We start from the raw sequence: 15,934 nt of genomic DNA, 5'->3' as shown, positions 1-15,934 counted from the left end.
GAACTCCGTTGGCTTCACTCACCAAATACAGAGACCGAAGTTCTAGCGCAATCTGTACAGGGGACTCAATGGCCATATGTTTATGTACTTAAGATCGGATAAAAGGGGGAAGTGAATTTGCGTGACAGCCGAGGTAAGTCACTGTTTTTGTTCCTTTTAACTTGATTTTTCTCCGTTTTTGGGCAATTAATGCCAAGAGGGAATATAAATTTGCATTTTGGTCGCGTTAATTTTCAAAATTTTTATTCATTAAAGACAAAAATTGAAGAGCCCCGACGGGGGGATTTTGCATTGCAAGTCCCCTAATGGTGGGTGCACGATAGCTAGCCGTCTGTGTACGAGGAGAATATAAAAAAACAAAAATGTAAAAAAACTCCTCGAAACAGACGGCTGCCAGCTGTCTAACGCGCTATGTGACCCTCAATACGCATATACGTCGACTTAAATTCGTTTCTTCTAACAATTTAGGAGTTTACACGCCTAGAGTACAATGTTGGGGAGCATTTGGAACTTTGTTAAGCGTCACAGAAGGAAATTCTTCGTACTTGGTGCATTTGCAGGAGGTACCGTATGTTTTCTTTTCTTTTCTGAATTTCGATGTATTGTAAATGACGTTCCCACTCGTGTATTTTTGTGTGAGTGACTCTGTGATCTGGACAATTTTTTTGCCACTGGCACTCACTGCCAGCAATAAATCAAAATGTGCGTACCGTATGTGAAATTGTCATTGAAAATGAAAAATTTCACCATGAGAGGGCCTACACAAGAATATGCCAAAAATGTAAGTTTTTAACTTAAGCACTGACTGAATACAAAAAATCATCCCCAACTAGGCCTAATGACTTTTAATGTCTAATTAGACTCTAGGCTAATGAAGAATAAATTAAATTGTAACTGTATGGAAATGAGTATTTTGGGTTTACATAAAGTGGTATTTGTATACTGCAAGACCCCACATCAACTTTTTTTTAAGGTGGTGGCCCATTCGGGCCTCCAAAACCTTTAAACATTTTTTTGGTGGCCCGAAAAATATAAAGAAAAACATAAATGAAAAATGAATAAAACAAACTTTGGAAATATTAATACTGCAGCCACTACCACTATGTTACTTTCACTTTGTACATCTTGTATGTAAAATCTTTTTTGCTTTTATTTTACTTTGCTAATTGATTTGTGGTAACATGTAAATTGTTCTATCATTGTAAATATGAAATGATTGAAAGAGAATAAAAGAATTGTATTGTTCCCAGGTTGTGTGGACTTTTTTTTTTAATCTCCGTATAGACACACACTCATTAGGTTAAGGTGAATAAATAGTGCATAGCAAACTCATATAGATGTACAAATCAATGATTTTTCCCTTTTTTCCTTTTTTGAATCCTAAAGCCAAGATTATACAGGCCCCAAATCCAATTTATTTTCTCTTTTCCAGCATATTATAGCAGGAGAAAATCACAGAAAAATATGCTGCACAAATTAGAACGATGCATAAAAGGGGGAAACAAACAAGTATATTTAAAATGAAATAAAACAAAAATAATGACATAAATAAGTGAAAATGTGAAATAAAACAAAAGAAAGAAAAGACAGAAAGAATAAACAAAGAACAGGGGGAAAAGGGGAAAGAAAAAAAAAATTGAGAAAAAAAAGAAAATGAAAGAAAAATGAATAGAATAAAATTAATTTAAAAAATGGGGAAAATTATTATTTTTCAGTAGAAACATTCTTTAATTAGGCATATTCAATGGGAAGGGGTATAAATGGTTTAAACACTATAACAAAAAGAAAAGAAAAAAGAATAGAAAATGGCAAAAGTTATAACTTATATCTGGGAAAAACAGTGTAAGAAAAGTCCTTCCCTACATTTGCCAAAATGCTAGAAAAATTCACATTTCATATCCATTAAATGCCTTCCCAAAGTATTTACTTCCTCAAGAGTGGTTTAAGAAGTCATAAATAAACAAGAAAGAAAGAAATCGTCTGTTTATTTTTGGCTAGAAAAGACACAGCTTCGAAAGAAACCAAGTAGCAATATACATACAAATGCACATGTGGGACTGTGATGTACTCACCTACATGTGTTTTATGTGTATTAATGCATTTGGAAATCGGTCTTTTGGGGTCAAAAGAGAGGTTATAATTCCTCTTTTTAATGCTTGCAAATAATTGGTTTACACCAGATTTTAGTAATATGGACTACAGAAGTGCATTTTATTGGTGTAATATGCAACTTTGACATAGATTTTCAAAGTTCTGTGGAAGATTTCTTAGCAGCAACATTTCGTATCGCAGCTCCCTGAGTCTGAATAGTCTGCTAGCGCACAGCTAGCTGCAGTGGTTTTATGCATGCAAAGCTCACGCCAGACAGCCGGCACGGCCGGCTGGATAATTCTCCACTGCTTTGTCATGTTCCTTTCCTCCATGACTATGCAATCTTTGTGTGTAGATTAACAAAAAGGGCGCATGATGATTTGGCTTGCAATTTGAACTGTAGAAAGTTGATGAATGCATACAAAATCGGGAAAAAAATTGCGCTACTTTGAAAATTATTGGTTGCCCGATTCGGGCCACCAAAACTGAACATTTTTTCAATAATGGTTGCCCGAGGTGAATTTCTGGTGGCTCTGGGTCACAGGCAAGGTGTTTGCAGTGAACAAATGCTACTAGAGTTGATGTTACAATATTTATGCGTAGACACCACCATTTGTTTCTTTTTCTGACTTTTAGTTACTCCACTGCAATTCAGCAATCCCATCCCTCTCTGTTATGGGAGGTGTGATTTTTTTGGAGGGGGCAGGGGTTTTGTTTTGTTTTATAATACAAGTGCACACTTACATGTAGTTACTGGATAGGTATATTTATTAGGATAAGAGCACTGTTGGTCAAGAACATGAATGCAAATGCCATGGCTAGAGGTTGAACCCCGAACTTGTGTCAGGTGCCTTGGACCACTCGGCCACGGCATCTCCATGTTTACAAAAAATGCAAATTACAGAGTCCCCCTCCTGCCCCCATTACCTTAATTGCAAGTTGTAGCCTACATTATTTTTACTCAACATCCATTTTGGGAAAGGAGGGGATGTGTAGTCACTCGGGATAAGACATGTATATTTCATATTTCCAAATCACTTTTTCATTTATTTTTTCAATGATAAACCAATACAATTCTACAGGTGCAGCACTTTTGTACAAGTATGCTGAGTGGAAGTTGAAGGAATGGAGAGAGACGGAAGAAGCGGAATGCCTTGCAATGGCTCGAAGACAACACCATTTCGAGAGCAACCAGCGAACTTGCAATATGACAGGTAATGCTTTAAGTCCAAAATATTCAGTAAATATTCACTTGGTATACTTGCAGTTGGTATACTTTTCAGGTATTCCAGTACCACAAAGGCTAAACCCATTTGGTCTACTATTAATTTGGTCCAAGTCCCATTAGTTCTACATTATATTGACTTAATATCTACTTATGAAATATTCTCAGTTCTTCTAATGTCCAATTGGTCTAATTTATTTTTTGTATACTTCTTTTTTTACTTTGTCAATGAAAATTTAGTTCATAAACAGTTCATTTCACGATATACCAATTTTAATGAAAATAAAATGTGATTTAAAGCCTAAGTAGAATTTATACAAAATGGTGAATAGACTGAATGGTAATTAGACCTAAATTTTAGTGGACAAACATTGACGAACTAATAGTACACAAACTAGAAAGTAGACAAAACTGATAAAGCCCAATTGGCAATTTACTCTTTATTCCAGTAGTATATCTTTTATATGCACCAATCAGACTGACCTCAGTTTATAGATAAAGGGGTATGAAACTCCAGAGCATTAGACAATTGCAACTGTAATACATATAGATTCCTGATAAATTAAGCGATTGTTCGAAAGTGAACAACTCAGTAACTGTTCAATATTTGACTGATTAAAATGAAACTTGACTGTAATTTAAAAAAAACTTTGGAGTACCGGTAGTTGTAGACATGTGAAATTGCAATTCAAGCACATTGATTATAGTTACATTTTCATGATTATACAAAATTGAAATATCAGATGACTTGATTACAATTTACATTTTATGTACGTTACCTAAGTAAATTTATGTACATTTTTTTATCTAGTGCTCTCCATGATTCCTAAGCTGAGGGAATTGCTTCTTCATCATCTTAACTCAGAAGAACTCATACAGAGACTAAAGTCAGGGTAAGAATTAAAGATGCATTGCTTACTGAGAGGAAAGGAAGATCAATTGTAATTATGATACATTCAATGGGATGGAGAGATGAAATTCCAGCATGTTCAATCTTTAAGTTACAGTAGTCTACAATTCTGTTCACAGAGTCTCATATTGGAGATGTATCTCAGAGCCTCTCATAGACTTGGTGCTGCCTTCAGATATTTTTTTTTGAAAAGGGAACAACTGCAACAACTGCAATGACTTGCAGATCTGCAATTTTTTTTATTGGAAGTCTCAGCAGCTATCAAAATCTAGAGTTGTGAAGTACATGTACAATGTAGTTGCAAATTTCCAGCCCATGTAAATATCTCCAGTAAAGTTGTTTGTATCAGTTGTCAGGAGTTTCTGACAATTGAAGTGCCTTGTTTGGCATTTTGGTTTACAGGATTACTTTTACAATGATAATAATGCCAATGTTAGTTGGTATGTTCTTTTGTTGGAGTGTGCAAATATCTCAAAATATGCCAAACTATCACAGCAAGTAATTTGAATTCCTATTCCATTTGTATTTTGCAGAACTGAAAACAAGGTTTTGGTGTGGAATGAATTAAAAGTTGTTAGTAAGTATCCAAGTTTGATTTTTTTTTGTTAGTAAAAAAATATATTAAGTTCATAATGAAGGCACTAATGGTATATGTAATACACATATGTGCATTAAAAAAACAAATTTGAATTCAGAAATATAAAGAATTGTGGCCGATATCATTCTAGAACATTTTTAACCTAGACCTCTAAAAGAGATAACTCAATGATTGATAAATTTTGCCCCTTTCTGTCAATTTTCATTGTCATGTATTTGCTAATTTTCACATACTATGTCTTGATTACCTGTAGTTCATGTATTTTTATGAAGAAATTATCACTTTTTGATGGGCAAACATTTTTATATCGTTATATTTGTTTGTTCTCTTTTTGTCAGGTTTCACACGGATGGTGGTAGCTGTATACAGTACTGTGTTGTTAACAGCCTTCCTCAGAGTACAGCTCAACATTCTAGGAGGCTACATGTATCTTGATACCCTGGCTGGGAAGAATGGCCTGGTAAGAAGAAGATCAGGGGGCCAGTTTCATAATACATGCAAATTTGCAATAACGGTTGAAAGCTACTGAAATGATTTAATCTGATTGGCGGGTTGTAAACTTGTGATAGAAACCATGCATTTGTTATACAAATTGTTATGAAACAGGGACCCTGGTTCAGTGTAATAAAATTATCATGAATTTAGATGTAATGAGAGGTACTGGGCATGCAGCACTAGTGTACCTGGTGGGGGGGGTACAAAATTTGATCCCTTTTTTTGTGACCTTTGATCTATCTTATTTTAATGTCAAGAAACATTACATGGGAAACTGCTTCTGAAAGTGGAGACGATTTGTCCCCCACCCCTTTTTTTGTGTGTTAAAAAAATGTTTGCCCTCCTGCCGAGGTTGGCGAGGATCCTCTCGGACTTGTATTCAGGGCCATGATGGGTTGTCTCCTTGGTACGTGTATGGGGTCTGTATTGTGTTGTTTTGAAAACATGCATGAAGAGAATGACTACTTTTCTGGGTTTATTTTCAATGCGTCTAATGTCAATTCGTCCAATTGCCAACTCGTCTACTATGATTTGGTCTACCATCAGTTCGTCCACTATCCATATGGTCTAATTGCCATGTTGTCTGATAATCAGTTGGTCCAATAGCCATTTAGTCCATATACCATTTGGTCTAATTGGACTACATGTAAGTATTAATTGGGCAAAATGAATGAAAATAAAATGGATGTTAGACCAAATGGTTATGAGATGAAATGGTCATAGACAAACTGGTGATTTGATGAAGTGATGATTGGACCAAATGGTTTAAGGCGAAATGTTGGTGGACGGAATGGCATTGGACTAAATGAAGGTGGACCATGTGATGATTGGACGAGTTGGCAGTAGACAAATTGGCAATTTACCCATTTATGGTGGATACATGTACATGTATATTGATACACTGCCTGGGAAAAATTGATAAGAATAAGATTATGGAGGGGTACTGAATGTGTTGTACAGGAGGGAATGGCAGTGGTTGGGTGTGTTCTGTGGGATTAATTAGAAAGATGGGGACTGCACTGCGGAGAGTGTTGGTTTCATTATCATTCCACGTGTTAGTATTAAAATAAAGAGGCTCTAATAGGAGGAATTACAATTTCGTAAACAAATTTTGGCATTACTCCTATAATTATAAATTTGTTTACAAACTTACAATATCCTCCTATTAAAGCCTCTTTATTTACTATCTATTGTCCACGGCATACTGCATTTGCATGTCAATGAGTCAGAAAGAAGAGGATCGAGGGTATTTGAATTCTAGTTCATCGTGATTTAGCCATGAACCAGAATAGCCTGGTTGTTAAGTCGCTGCCCGGCAAGCAGTAGATGACAGTTTCGAATCCCACTGGTACCAATTTTTTCTGACTTATTATTTTTATTACAGATCGAGCATCCGGTCTTAAACACATAGGAGTAATGCCGAAAATTAGTTTACATTCCCCGTTTTGTTCAACATTTCAAGGTGGATGCATGTATTTTCATAATCATTTATGAAGTGTTAATGTACATGTACTTTATTGCATTATTGATGTCTTTTCGACATATCTATATTTGTTCTGTTAATTTTTCAGACGTACTACAAGGTGCATGCTACACAGGATGTACAGAAGGAATATCTTGCCATGGTACAATACCTATTAACAGATGGTGAGTTCAACTTAAAGTACTTTATTGTGTTGGTCATTCCATAATTTATTTTAGGTGTATATTTGGAAGGTATCAATCATGAAATGACATCCTACATTTTAGCCTTCGACAAATTGTCATTTTAATTTGACTATGATATATCTGCAGTAAGATATTGCTGCATACGTGTATAAATTTATGTATTTACTGTATATTCCTTTTTCCCACTGATTGGGGAACCAAAATCAAATGTAAATTCCAATATGGTGCTTTATTATAATGAATAAACTTATTTATGTTGCAATGAATATTTACACACAAGTGTCCAAGTGCGTCAAAACGTAATCAAAATAGTATTACTGGATCCATTCTTTTCGTTGTAATACATTAGAAACATTTTCATTACTCAAGCTTTTCTCATTTGCTTGATATTGATTTAACTCTTAAGGCCCCCCTCCCCCCCCCCCACATTTTTTTGTGATAAGTCTGTAACACAAAAGAGATAAGGCCACAATATTTCGTTATTAGGCAACATTAGTGTCTGGGCTAAACTTTCTTTAAAAGAGTGATTTAAAAAAATCACAAATCTAATGCAAAATCTGTATGTAGCCAGAATTTATAACTGTATCATTATTTCTAATTCAACTGTTTTAAAAGCAATCGATTTCATGTTATTTATGACTCAAATAGTGTCGCCAACATTTTCCATGTGAACATTGTACCCTTTATGACCTGTAAATCCTCACATTCTTAACCTAACAAAACTGCTTCAAATAAAATAAAAGAATTAATATGTTCAGAGTTTATGTTCCTTATTATTGTATTGTCAACATGGTATTATCTATACAGGCATCAGACTGTGCACTAATTTATTATCGAAGTAAATAGTACTTTCTAGCAACTTTGGTGACTGAAGTGAATAAACATTGCCATATAAATCTGAGGAAGTAGTATGTTTGCACATTATTTTTCAATGTTTTTGGTTAGATATCCATACCGGTTGCTCACAAGTTTTATTGTACATTTTACTTCTAAATTTCGTGATGCATATTGTTAAAGATACATGTAATTGAAAGAATTCATGTAGTTGTTTTGAATTGTCTAGTACCTTTGATGCTTTTAAAAATGATAACAATAAAATGGTGATTCAACTTTAAAGCACTTGTTTCTGTTCTGTAGATTAATCAAGGGTTATTATTACCCTGACTTTAGCACAACCTCTATCCCGGTGTGCCAGCATTTCAATGAATGATTATTCCCGGCACTGCCAGGTACTCAATTACAACCCATTTGGGTTTTTTAGATGATAATCATCCTCTAATTCCTTGATTATTCTATTTCCAGGTTTGACCGAGCTTATCAACCATGTTAGAGAAGTTGTACAGAATGTTGTTGGAAGGTGAGTATTTTCAATTTACAGTGTCCTTTTCTGTAAAAAGTGCTGAAACTCGAAAGCTCTGTGATTTATAAAGTCGTATTTACACACTTATTTCTTTAACTAGCTATATGACTTTGACTGCACTGGATAGCATTATGATTGTGGATATATATGTGCTTCATTCCATGAAACTTGTCAGCATTGACAAGTTTTCATTCTATGAAAGTTAACAGAAACCATTGCTTCCCTTCCACTTAAAACTAATGTCATGGTGTCAGTCGATGACGAAATTGACATATGACAGATGTAGATGAATTCCTCCCCCTCCCACATGAAATGTCATTAAACCCCCTCCCACACTGACATGTTTTGCAATCTTGTCACACATCAGGGGCCCCATTTCATGAAGGGCTTGCAACTGTTGTAACTTTGCCATTATGGCAACTACCGGTACCATAGTAACAGGACTCAGCAGCCAATCAGAATCAAGGTTACCATGTAGTTGCCATAATGGCAAAGTTACAACAGTTGCAAGTCCTTTATGAAAGGGGCTCCAGGGGCCCATTTCATAAAACATTTGCCGCAGCAGCAACTCGCATTTTCAGCGTCAAATCTAGGTATCTGCAGCAAATAAAAAACACTTCAGTGTGCATTTCATAGAACTTTGCCGCAGAAAGCAACTGCAGCAAATGACAATTACCGCGACAATATGTTGATTATTATTCATGAAAATGATGTTCATTTCTTTCATGCAGTGATTATGCGCTTTAATACATTTGATCAGATAATCATGGGTGGTGTCATACATGTAGTGTTTTACAGGGGGGGGGGGTTGGGGGTAGATGAGCAATAGATCAAAGATTAATTTAAATATGTATATGCTGTATAGATTTTTATTTCTAGATTGATGATATCGTTCAGTCATCATGAAGTTAAGTTTATTTACTTTGATTTTTTTTATAGCATATCATTGCAGCAACTCCTTAGCCTCTCTGACATGGAAGAGATCATAGCAAAGGTCAGAGGTCAAGTTGAAACAACACAGTATGGAGGAGAAGGTTAGTGAGCCCATTATCTGTTTATTGAAAATTTGAGAATGTTTTACCTAGATGATTTCTAGTTCCAGCTGATTTCCCAGTTCCAGTCGCTTTCCCTTTCATCACCTTTATTTCTTTCTATATCTATCTTCTCACAGAAAGATTCAATTATCTCCCCTAGTGCTGGTCGATATTTTATTTCAATAATTAATAGTCGATTATCTCCAGAAAATTATAAAACAGTACATGTATATCACCGAGTCTGAAAATTCATTTTATATGTCAGACATGAGCTGCAATTCCGTAAGAGCAAGGAAAGGGGAAAATGAAAGAAAGGCTTCAATTGGAGTCCATGGAAAGCAGGCATGTTTGTAACAACTAACAAAGTTCTGGACCCCGTCTTACAAAGAGTTACGATTGATCCGATCAATCGCAACTATGGACAGCCAGCAACGGCAATGTCTATTATTTGATTTGATATGATTTATTGTTTCACTTTCCACAAAAACATACATCTTGAACACAATATGAGAAGATAATGACAAAAAAAATACACAGTTGTAATGTTTTACAAGGAAATACAATATCGTGAAATATGAGGAACCTATAAAAAACAAAGCTTGTAGACATATAGGATCCCAGAAGAAAATAATCAGGGATTAAAACTCCTAACGCAATGAAGCGAGACGTTTGTTTGCACGTTTGTTCAAAATATTTTCGAGCTATGATGTATATTCATGCATTTATTGTTTTCTTGAAAATTCACTGTGCTTCTCTTTGCATACAAAGGACATTGTGCAAATTTTTCGTTGAAAAAATTATGACATTGATGGATTTCCATAGTTATGATTGATCGGATCAATCATAACTCTTTGTAAAACGGGGCCCTGAGTTCTTTAAAGCAATACAGAGCAGCATTTTGGGTCAATGAATATTGATGAACTTTTCATGATCAACAATATTTTGGTTATAGCATGTTACTGCAATATATCAGTATAATTGATTGAATAATCAATATTTTTCAATATCACATAATTTGGAAAAATACTGTCCAGCTGTATTGATGTTATGTCATCTAGATGATTTTCATTTCAGTTTCTCTTTTATCCTCCTTTCTTTTTCTCTCTCTCTCTCTGTTTCTCTAATATTCCTAATTTTATCAGAGAAAGAATAAATTTTCTCTGTTTCTATTTTCTTCTTTCTTTCTTGTTTAGTACTCCATGTTGCTTATCCATTTGCAAACTGCATTACTTGATTTGTATAAGGCATTATCCAGTCCCTATTCTTGAATAATTTTTGTGGAACTATTATTTCCTTAATATACAGTTGTGGTACCGGACTGTTCCATTCATCCCCTGGGGAGGTACCTTCTTAAGCCGGAGGGACTAGATGGAGAGGAATCTGCATGTCAGCTCAGCGAAGACCAGCTTGTGTTGACTGCAATACAATTAGAAACTAGGGATTTAATTGAAAGGTTAGTGCATAAATGTCAATAGAGAGTTTTAGGAGCAGTGAACGAGAACGACGTAGCAGTTGTCTGATCGTTTGAGTCAGTGTCTGATCGTTTGAGTCAGCGTCATTGTCTGCCCTTGTTCACTACAGGTGCAAATACTTTAGATTTCACTCGACTTGTATGTGTACGTACGTCCACGTGAAACAGCGCAATAATCAGCGGGTCATGATACGCTGCCCGACCCGGAACACCTGGCGTACCATCGCATGGCAACTCGGTCGGGTGATGCGAAGGGGCAACTTGTGCACACGTGCCCTTTCACTTGCTTTGATTCGTTATTATGCGAGTTAGGATATATATCGATATATATTTTGGAGATCAGAAAGCAACTTCAAATATAAACATAATGTATCATACAACTTACATTAATTTTGTGAAGACACTGAAAACTGTGTTTTAAAAGGGAAATATTGATCTTCATGCTGGGCTTGAATGGTTAAAATGACGTCACTCACGTGCATGTCAACTATGATGTAGGAGAACCGCAAAATGATGTGGCAAGGTTCTTGATTTTGATAGTGGACATGCGTGAGGACCTGAGGCATATGGCAGGCCAAAAAATGATGTCATCTCGTACCAGTCGTGAATGAGGATGTACGTTTTTAAAAGTGCTCAATATGATTTTTTTTTTTTGATATCCATTCATTAAAGGATAATGACACCCTAGGAGCAATGTACAAAATATCTCTTTATTAATAAGTGGCCACTAGAGCACTTTTGGTTACTTTTGTTTTTCACAATACCCTTAATATTGAAGAAAACAATAAAAACATACACCCTGGATCTCTAGGCAGTAAATTTCTATTCTATAGTACTAAAATGCAATTTCACTGCCATGCATACTTTTAAAAGAATCCAAAGTATCTGATTGTAATCAATGGTACCTACCCTATGTAAGTTCTTTCAGCAAGAAAATTTATCCACATCTTTGCTGCACTCAACCCAGGAGAGGTGAATGGGTACCTGGTAGGAAGAAATCCTTGAATGCTTGAGTGCCCAGGCAGCCCAGCTAAAGCCGGGGTAATTATAATAGCAGGGCCTGCTGGGAGAACAGTTTTCAGAATTCAAGTGGCTTCCCTGGGTAAATATACCATTATTGTTTTTTTGTATTATTATTACCTACTGACTATTGCCAGACACAAAGTTTTTTTTTTTGTAACTATCGCTATGCTATAAAGAATACTTATATTATGAGGTTTATTTAATTTTCTTTTTCTTATTTACCAAATAATAATGATATGTCCATTTATATAGAACAGTTACTATGTGCATATACTCAACTGCACTTTGATACTTGGTATCATATTAGTACCCCAGCTGTAGCTGAGCCGCTGTATAAATAGGCGCTAAAGCGTGCAAGGAAAAATCATACCCGGTACCCATTCACCTCACCTGGGTCGAATGTAGCACAATGCGGATAAATTTCTTGCCAGAGGGAAATTACGCCATGGCTGGGATTTGAACCCACGACCCTCTGTTTCAAAGTCCGGAGAGTTATCCACTGGGCCACAACGCTCCACAAATGTTACAAAACTGCTGGGTGAATCATTTCACTGTTTGTACTGTACTGCAAAACTAGTGTTCAGTTTTGATTTTATTGGTATTTTTTACAGCCATGATTTTAGCTGTGTGGTAAATTCTTGCCTTGATATCGGGTTCAGCCGTCTATTGGACAATATGGCCGAGTTCTTCAGACCAGTTACAACTCGAAATGGAGAAAGGTATGTTTCTGTAGCATTTAAAGCTAACTTGATTAAGTACCTCTACTTGCAGCAAACAACAGTTTCATGAAAAAAGTATGACTTCTTTATAGATTTATATATGATTTCTTCAAGATTATGTTTCATAATTAGCAAATTAAATGTTGTGTTAAGTCAGTTTTCTATGTTGTAATGAGTGCATGCGTCTATTTTGGTCGTACCTTTGTGGGTGATTTCTCAGCTCATTTGGCAGCATAGGACATTTACAGGAAGGCAGCAGGCTATTTTGTCCTCATCCTCGCCATAAGCCAATAATCTAGGTGGAGGCTCCAGCTGGGGCCTGTCACATAAAACTTTTTACCTGAGAAAACTCTGGTAAGAACTGTAAACTAAGGTTTGTCTGATTTCTGCCATTGACTTTAACACAGGGCAAAATCTCCGGTAAATACAACCTGAGTTTTCTCAGGTAAAAAGTTTTATGCAACAGGCCTTGTTGTCTTTGCTTGTACTTGTCTGGAGCTGTGAATCGAACATAAGCGATACTGTATGTCTGATGCTGCTGAACAGCAACTGTCTTTTCACTCTCATCTTGCTTTTAGTTGTTGTTTGCTTGTTATTGCTCGATCTGTAATGAAAATCATAAGTCAGAAAAAATTGGAACCAGTGGGATTCCAACCTGCCATCTACTGCTTTCCGGTAAAGCAGCGACTTAACCACCAGGCTATTCTTACTTGCTTTTAGTTGTTATCGACCAATAAAGCATAACGAGAAGGTATAACCGTTGGCTGCTTCGCACGAACTGTACCCCCACCGTATCAGACACATGCGAATAGTAAATAAATAAATACAAATTAGAAATAAAAATTGCTAATGTTACCGCAAAGATAGCTGCAGGCTTGGCCCAGATTATCTTCCCAAAATTGTATGCTTTGGGGCTACTATCTTTTCTAGAGTCACTTTGGCGTGAAAAAAAATAGCCCTTATAAATGGAAATTATTTCCTTCCTGGTAGACTTGGTTGTAACTAGTTTTCATTATTTCACAATGATTGACCTGTCTGCTTTATTGACTGTCTGTTGGATACCTTGTGTGACATTGTTCATTCCATTTTTTTTTTCTTGCAATAGCCAGGCCCGTGTGGTCTCAAACTAGCCATGGCCAAAGCCATTCCAATTGTTAACGGCCAGGTCAACGCACTCTGCTGTGATACCCCAAATCATTTTGTCCAGGTTTGTATCGAATCAAATGTTGTTTTTTTTTAAATCATTTGCTGAAATATGTTGGTGCGTGTAATGCCTCTAAATGTGTATTTGGATTTGACTACTGCAGAGCAAGCACAGAATTTAATAATATTGCACATTTGATATGGCCTTCTTGAAATTCAGGTTGATTAGAATTACATTATAAAATCAATGCTTTTATTTTTAATCTCTGCATACACATCTCTTTACTACATGGAGTGGAAATAGTCTGCTGTTGATCATTTATCAAAATAACAGACAATAGGCTTTGTGAAAGCAACCTTTTAGACCAGGGGCCTGTAACACAAAGCTTAGCAATGATCGTAGATCATTTTTCTACGATTGATTCCATTGACTACAATGTACAATCAAGATCGTTAAAATCAAGCGTAAGATTAATCACTAACTTTTGTGTTACGAGACCCAGGGCCCTGATCATAGGGCTGCTTTCTACGATTGATTGTATTTATTATTGTGTATGATCAGTCGTAAAAGTCAGCTGTATTAACAATCGCTAGGCTTAATGTTAAGGGCCGGGGGGGGGGGGGGTGTTTCACAGAAATTTTAGTACGACATTGCGTCGCACTTAGATGCCTCTTTGCGTGCGGAATAAAAGGTATGGCCGCATTGGTCAGGTCATGCGAAGGAGATGCGCACTACTGCATATTGATCGATAAGATTGCATTACATATCATTATGCTTTGGCATTTTAGTGCAACTCAAAGTCATACTTAAACCCCCAGAGTATGTGAAGCATACATTATTTACTTTGTCTATGTAAAATATCATGTAAATCAAATAGATTTCTATGGTCCCAAAGTTTTGACTGATGGAAATTCACCTGTACATTATATTTGTTTTTTTTTCTCTCTATATAAATTTTATCATCATCGTATATTCTTAAAAAACTGATGAGATGCTTAAATTTTTATTTCCATTTGAAGAGAGTATATGTACAGCTTGCACTTTGACAGAGCTGTTTCTTTCTCAACCCATCATTCTTTAACTTTTCAGGAGTTGCTGCTGATGCAGTGCGTGAAGGATTTTGCTTCCAATGTCTACGAGGCATTCAGCCAACCTCCCGCCCACGAAGAAAGAAACGGTGACGCCAGGTCGCCTCATCAAAATGGCAACACACAAAGGATTTGAAAAGTAATCATAGGATTAGAGACTGACTATTAAAAGCTCCAGATCCAGCACGGAGGAGAGCATGTGGGACTAGATTCAGTGTTACAAGAACATAGTCAGTCCTTTATACTTAAAAGTGGCGAAAAAAGAGTGGAACTAAAGTACTATACTGCTTTTGTACAGTCTCTCTGCAACAGATTGACCTAACATTTGAACCAACACCAATTTCAGCATTTGGGACCATACAAAGAGAGCATACAGTGTAAGTGAGAAGATGGAAATGAAGCTCTATCAAAATGACTTTAAAGAGTGAAATATACAATACAAGTTCATTGTATGGATTTAAGTACCTTGGACCTGACGGAGAGTGGCAGAAGGATATAAAGTACATCTAGTTCAGTGGGATACTACAAGAATGAGACACAAGCCAACATCAATTTCCATATATGGGACCAAGCAGAGAGAGAAAATGTGAGAAAGTTTGAACATCACTACTGATATTTCTATATTGCTATATGGAACGAACAACTGAAGAGAAAGAAATCAATTGTCGCATAGAATTCCAAAAAAATTAGCATTCAAGATGGATTTGATCATAATCGTGGCTACGTGAAGTTTAATTTTTTTTCATGTGCCATCATGGATATCAGTTTGTGGGACCTACCAAATAGTCAAAGAAGAGTCAGAGTTCTGACTAGAAAAGGAGTACCACAAAGACTATTAGCCATGTTATCTATATGCTCTTGCTCTTTTTCATTATTTTATGCTACAGTTTTTAAAAAAAAGTTTGAGATGCATGTAAAATATTATTCAAGCAGTCTGAATTACAAAAATGGAGGTGTCAGGAAGGAGTGGAATCAGTTTGCTCTCGCCTAAACCCAAGCTTAAGTGTTGCCGATATGTTCCATTTATGTGCTAATCTGCATCTGTTAACCAGCAGGTTAGATGATAGAATTCCCTAATTGTAAACTGTCCTAAGGTATCAAGACTGGA

The 15,934-nt window shown here is 36.0% G+C and overlaps 1 protein-coding gene across 1 annotated transcript; it reads left to right on the top strand.

The window, feature by feature from the left end:
- Positions 1 to 456: 456 nt before the first annotated feature.
- LOC121430988 (peroxisomal biogenesis factor 3-like) lies at positions 457 to 15,715 on the top strand. Its single transcript, XM_041628438.1, has 12 exons — positions 457 to 563; positions 3,174 to 3,305; positions 4,128 to 4,209; positions 4,760 to 4,803; positions 5,163 to 5,284; positions 6,891 to 6,966; positions 8,290 to 8,344; positions 9,287 to 9,381; positions 10,687 to 10,834; positions 12,487 to 12,594; positions 13,705 to 13,801; positions 14,828 to 15,715. Exons 1-12 carry the CDS (start codon positions 491 to 493, stop codon positions 14,960 to 14,962), a joined length of 1,167 nt encoding a protein of 388 aa, XP_041484372.1. The 5' UTR covers positions 457 to 490; the 3' UTR covers positions 14,963 to 15,715.
- The last annotated feature ends 219 nt before the right edge of the window (positions 15,716 to 15,934 follow it).

The sequence above is a fragment of the Lytechinus variegatus genome, chromosome 17 (assembly GCF_018143015.1).
Source record: "Lytechinus variegatus isolate NC3 chromosome 17, Lvar_3.0, whole genome shotgun sequence".
In the NCBI taxonomy this organism is placed as follows: Eukaryota; Metazoa; Echinodermata; class Echinoidea; order Temnopleuroida; family Toxopneustidae; genus Lytechinus; species Lytechinus variegatus.
The sequence above is the reverse complement of the archived record's forward strand: the minus strand, read 5'-3'. Positions and strand labels throughout refer to the sequence as shown.